Source organism: Glycine max, chromosome 9 (genome assembly GCF_000004515.6).
Source record: "Glycine max cultivar Williams 82 chromosome 9, Glycine_max_v4.0, whole genome shotgun sequence".
Lineage (NCBI taxonomy): Eukaryota > Viridiplantae > Streptophyta > Magnoliopsida > Fabales > Fabaceae > Glycine > Glycine max.
Window position 1 is genome coordinate 3238885 of NC_038245.2, and position 6083 is coordinate 3244967.

General features: G+C 31.2%; 1 protein-coding gene across 1 annotated transcript; it reads left to right on the top strand.

Annotated features, from left to right (window-relative positions):
- The first annotated feature begins 1037 nt into the window (after window positions 1–1037).
- On the top strand, window positions 1038–5691 carry LOC100819041 (transcription factor MYB13). The gene is made up of 3 exons (XM_003533165.4): window positions 1038–1252; window positions 1386–1515; window positions 4696–5691. The coding sequence occupies exons 1-3, from the start codon at window positions 1120–1122 to the stop codon at window positions 5435–5437; spliced, it is 1005 nt and encodes a 334-aa protein (XP_003533213.1). The 5' UTR covers window positions 1038–1119; the 3' UTR covers window positions 5438–5691.
- Window positions 5692–6083: the final 392 nt, after the last annotated feature.

Below are 6083 nucleotides of genomic sequence, written 5' to 3' on the forward strand. Positions count from 1 at the left end.
ATCACTTTTTGTAGATCTCATGATGTCACATAGGATGCAAAAAAATTTGTCATTTTTCCTCTAATGGAAGAACTCAATTTGGATTTTTGGATTTTACTTATATAGAAAAAAAAAAAAGAACCACTATTTTGTCTCAAATGACATTAAAAAAAATAATACTTGATAAAAATAAAATTTTTGAGAGTTCTTTTTCTTAAACTCAACCTCCAACATAGAGAACTCTTAAACAAAAATAGTAATAAATCTAGTAAACTTGAGTTCTTGAGCTCTAGAACTCAATTGAAAAACTCTTATTAAAGATGTTAGAACTAAGTTAAAAAACTCTTATTAAAGATGCAGACTCACACTTTTATATTTTATTTTAATTCAAAAAGTTGATGGGCCTATGGGGTGATCCTAAGAACTTTTCGGTCCTAAGATAGTTTATATGTCAATCATTTGCTCTTATGGGCCATTTTGACCCTAATCCACATGTAAGGATAGAAAACAACAAATAAATAAGTTATGAAAGAGTAATAATATTTAAACATTTTTAAATTTTAAACATTTCATTTACATATCTTATTTTTTTTTTTATGTCTCTTTCTATTACATCATATCATTTATCTAATAGCTATATTTATCTTTGTTTTTCTTTTTTCCTTCCGGAGGTCTTGAATAGATATTTGGGTGTACAAATATTTATCCTTTATGAAAGTAGGTTTGATGTGGGTCGTGAAAACATATATTTCCCATTCATTGCTCAGACATTACAGCGGCCTCAAAGAGAAAATGCATTACTAGTTTACTACTACCTCTACTACAATGATATTTATCTTGTGGTGGCCACGCTCGTAACTAGTTATAATGGTAACTCCGAAAAAGGAGAAAAGGGCAGTGTACTTTAACCTGCTAAAAAGTGCAACTTTTCACTGAAGGGTTCAGATCCACCATTAATTACCACTACACATGTCATTGTTCCCATTTCCTTTATATACTGCTACAGTGTTGCATCCCTTCCCACATCCATTCAATAGTAGTAGCTAATGAGTAATCTATGTCTGAGTGTGTGAGAGTTAGTACTTTGTGAGTGTTAGTACTTTGTGAGTGTTTGTGTTTCATCAGAAACATTTTTTTTAAATGGGGAGATCTCCTTGCTGTGAGAAAGTGGGGTTGAAGAAAGGAAGATGGACTGCAGAAGAGGATAAAATCTTAACTGATTACATTCAAGAAAATGGTGAAGGCTCGTGGAAAATCTTGCCCAAGAATGCAGGTATATATATACATACATTGTAAAATTATTTTTTTGGGTAGGCTACATTGTAGAATTATGTACTTGCGATTTAATTAATGATTTCATGTTGTATTGGTGTTAATTTTTTTTTTAATCTTACAAAATGAATTAGGTTTGTTGAGATGTGGGAAGAGTTGTCGACTGAGATGGATCAACTATTTGAGAGCTGACGTGAAGAGAGGTAACATCACTCCTGAGGAAGAAGAGATCATTGTCAAGTTGCATGCTGTTCTTGGTAATAGGTGATGCTTCGCACCCTCATATCAAATGCCTTTAATTATTTACTTTATACTATATAATTTCTGAATACCAAATGCTGAATTTTTTTTCTAAAAAATTGTTCCCTAGAAAGGCTTAATTAACCTACTGAGACAATTGGATCCACAATTCTTATGATAATTGACTTACAATTAAATTATACGCATTGAGTTCGATCCTGATATAATTAAAAGCATTCAACAAAACCTACAGAGACATCTTTTAAAAATAAAATTGTAAGGTTAATACAAGTGTTGAAACAATTAGCCTAACAATATATATTGCAACCGACTTAAAATCAAAACATTAGTAATAAAAGAAATAAGAATGACCTAGGCCACACATACATGGAGACAACTACTGCTTCCATATACAAAAGTCCCACAATATTTTAAGAATAAAGACAAATTATCCCTTAAATTAATAGTGTGTTTTTTTAGGACAAACTATAAGACCCACATGAAAGAATAAATTATGCTTCGTCATACATTAGCAATTGACTAAAAGAACGACAATGATTGTTTGAGGTCACTCTCGTCTCCAAGACAAAACTAACGAGACAGAAAGAGAAAGTTAGATATATTTTTCCAACAGTAAATCTGTGAGGGAATGTTGGTTTCACTGTACCCTTCTTCAATTCCTCACAAACCATACGGGTTCTGTGAGCCAACGAACACTCACCATAATAATAATGGAACGTGGCATTAATTATGAAATGATGTATCTTAAGAAAAAGTAAAAATATCAAAGGAATTATGGCCGGGTCACCATAACATTGCCAAGCAATAATTCTAAATTCCTATAAGAAAATTTTCTTGGTAAGTAAATAAAAATATTGAATTGATTAATAAAAGATATTGAAAGAAGATATACTACTGCTTCAGAAAAAATATCAACAATGCAAGGCAATTTTTTTTTTTTAAGAAAATGGTTTATAGTTTATAATCATATATACATGAACAGAAATAAGTATTTTGAAAACGTAACGAAAATAAGGTGAAGCAAATAATGAAAGAAAAAACAATGACTAACTTTTTTACAACAATAATAATATGCTCTTCATCAAATTTAAAACATAATTTATAATTTTAGTTATGTTTAATTTAATTTTATAGTACAACTTACCACGAGTGATTTTTAGAAACGAGGCAGGTGTTAGGTAGATCTCTGTTACATTCACACGGCCAAGGTGGACCTATTCACTGCATTTGATACGGCTTCAACTACTGTACCAAATTCTTAGGAATGAGTTAATTGTATGCATTTATTTGGCTTAGATATTTCCTCTTTTGCAGTCAGAAAAAAATATTTTTTTATTTTCTGTACCAAAAGAAGCCATTTCCTCTTTCTTTATGACTTTATCACAACGTCAACATTTACTACTTTAAAGTTGTAGTATATTTTAAATTATTTATTATTCAAAAATTGAAAAACTAATAATAATTTTTAACTTAATTTTTATATTTTTATTAATTAAAATTTGAGAGTATTAATATAGTAGTATTTTGTTTATATGTAATTATATTTTTAAAAAACAATGATACTTAATATGCATTTTCAGTTATATATAAAAATTAATTATTTTAAACAATAAATAGTTACAAATATCGGAATATGGACTTTTTCACGTTATTTTTATTTTACATCTTTTTCACAATATAACTTTGTTGCAAGTACTTGTAACAAAAAAAAAAAAACAATATAAACTTTTGCATAGGTTTACACTTACAACTGAAAGACATTGATGATGGATTTTTTTACGGACTGATTTTATTAAATATTTTTTACTCAAGTTTATATTTTGTAGAAACGTGTTTTTCTCTTGATTTAAGAAAAGTTAAAATTAACAAAATCAAAGATATTTTTAATCCAAAATTTAAAGATTAATGCGTTGTACAATAAACCTTATGTTTTATATATATATATATAAACTTAAGCACCAAAGAAGTTATTTGTACTTTACCCAAATTAATTGGATAGAATATTTTGCAAATAATTACTTGCTCGCTGTCTATACGATCATACTCGTAGTATGTAAGGGTCACTAAACAGAGTTAGGTATCAGGACAGTTGGTCAATTTAGGTTTGGTTTGTATAAGTAACTTAGTTTGCATGGCTACTATACGGAGTTAGGTAAAAGGGCAAACATGATCCATTTAGGTTAGGTTTGTATTGAGTTGGGTATAAGGGCCAACTTGATCCACTTAGGTTTCATTTGTATTGAGGTAGGTACATACACAACATATCCATTTTAGGTTTGGTTTGTATTGTTTAAGCGGAATTTTTGTTTGCACTCCTCGCCTTTTTATTTTTTCTCTTCATTCCCCAAGTTTTTTTTAGTTTTAGTATATTATATTTTCAAAATACTTCTATTCTCCTGATCTTTACTCTCACCCTTTGTAGGAGTGGTGACAAAGTATTGACCCATCCTGTTTTATAATGCGGTATCTTTAATGTGTCAAAGACATCTAGGAAGGCTAACTCATAATGTTTAGGAGTTGGCTAGGGAACTAGGCCTCCTCCCCCCCAAAAAAAAAGTTTAAGCTTCTTATTTTAACAATAATTCAAATTGGAAAATTTAGTTAAAGGACATAAGTATGTTATTAACTTCGCCTAAATTTGAATATACAGTTTCCTTTTAGTGGAATTGATTTTAACAATAACAATAGATGTGTATTTTGAAGAATACTAAAAACAAATTAATATCAATCATATTGACTCCAATGATTTTTCCTAACAATAAACATTCTCCAATGATTTTTCCTAACAATAAACATTCTTTTCTTTAACAAGGGACATTTCAAATTACTTAAGTCAATAATATATTTTCTTTAAGAAATAAATAATGTTGACCTAAGGAGTCAACCTGACCGGGCTTATTGATAGCCCATTGGGTTGGTGGGTTAAATGAGAGAAGTTGAAGGAGTTAGTGGGTTGAAGCACCTAACCTGGCTGGTGAATTTTAGTGAATTAGACAGGCTGGCCTGCTGGACCTGACACTTTTCCATCCCTTACCCTCTTTTCCTTCCTATATCCCTTTCCTTTTTTCTATGTATGCATGTATGTGTGATCCACATTTTCAGAAGCCATTTAACTTTCGAGTCGCAGTTGTTATTTTCCTCTTTTTTGTTTTCATGTGAACTTACAAGAACGTTTGATTGTAGGTGGTCTGTGATAGCTGGACATTTACCAGGAAGAACAGACAATGAGATAAAGAACTATTGGAACTCTCACCTTAGGAGAAAGATCTATTGCTTCATGAGATCTCTAAATGAGTCTCTTCCACCCATTGACATGGCTGCTATAAACTCTGCCACATCCAAGAGAAGAGTTCGCGGTTCAAGAAACAAGCCAACCACAGAAGAGGAAAAGAACATTGCTTTGAGCCAAAACTCCTTTGAGTCAATGCCTAGTTGCAACAGAGAAGAAGGTGAAGAAATTTCCATGATGGATGCTTGTTATGAAATGGAGGGCATTACAGTTAGTAGCAAAGCTGCATCATACCCCAGTCTTGAAGACAGCTTGGGACCATATCATCATTGGTCTGATGATGAAATCATGAAACTTAGTAACATGTTTGAAAATGGGGTGCTTGTGAATCCATGTGGTAATGATTTAACCCTTAAGGAGGAGCCTAATGGAAATGAATGTGGCCAGATGAATGTGGATGTAATGGGAACAGATCAAAGCAAGAACAATGGTGTTTGGAACTCATCAAATGGAGAGAGTGGAGAATGGTACCCCAATTGTTCATCAGTGAATTCTGTCATTGATTATCAGTGGTCTGATTGGGACATGGGAGGAAGTGTTCAATCCAATAATCAGTGGAATCTTTGTGATGACCAAGTGATGAATTGCTTGTGGAGTACTGGCATTGGTGAAATAAATTATGGTTTTCATCCATAATCCTAATCAGTTGCACAAAATTGCTTGCAATTAAGTTGTTTATATATAGTACGCAATTTTATTTTATAATAGCTTCGTGGGATTAGGCTGGGGGAAATTTAATTAGAAGTGAAAGGGGGTTACTTGATTTGTCAGTGATTTGTGCAATTTGCAAGATGTCATATATAAGATTAAAATCTATGTTGTCGTTGTACTGAAAATAAATAATTAAAGTGTATCAATATATATGATGTACTAAAATAAAAGTCGTTATTTGAAACCATGATAGTAACATTTATTTGTGTTCCTTATATATTGGGAGAATTGTTTGTTTTTGTAAAGCTGCTCTGATATTTAAATTCATAAGCATTAGTGTTAGGGAAAATATTTAATGGGAAATAAAATAGAAGTAGAAAGGAACAAATTTATATGAAAATAAAAAAGGCTTTACTATAATGTTTTGTAGGCTTCAATCTCCATTCCTCAAATGGGCTTAATTAGTACTGAAAAGGGCAAGTAAATGTCAAGAAACCTTTGTTTTTCTGCATGTCGAAGGTTTATTCTTTTTCATGGTTTCTATTCCCATCTTCCGGAAAACAGAAAGCGCTTTGTTTACTAATGGCCTCCAAAAAATTTGTTTTAACGTTTATATCGTTGTCTTAATCAA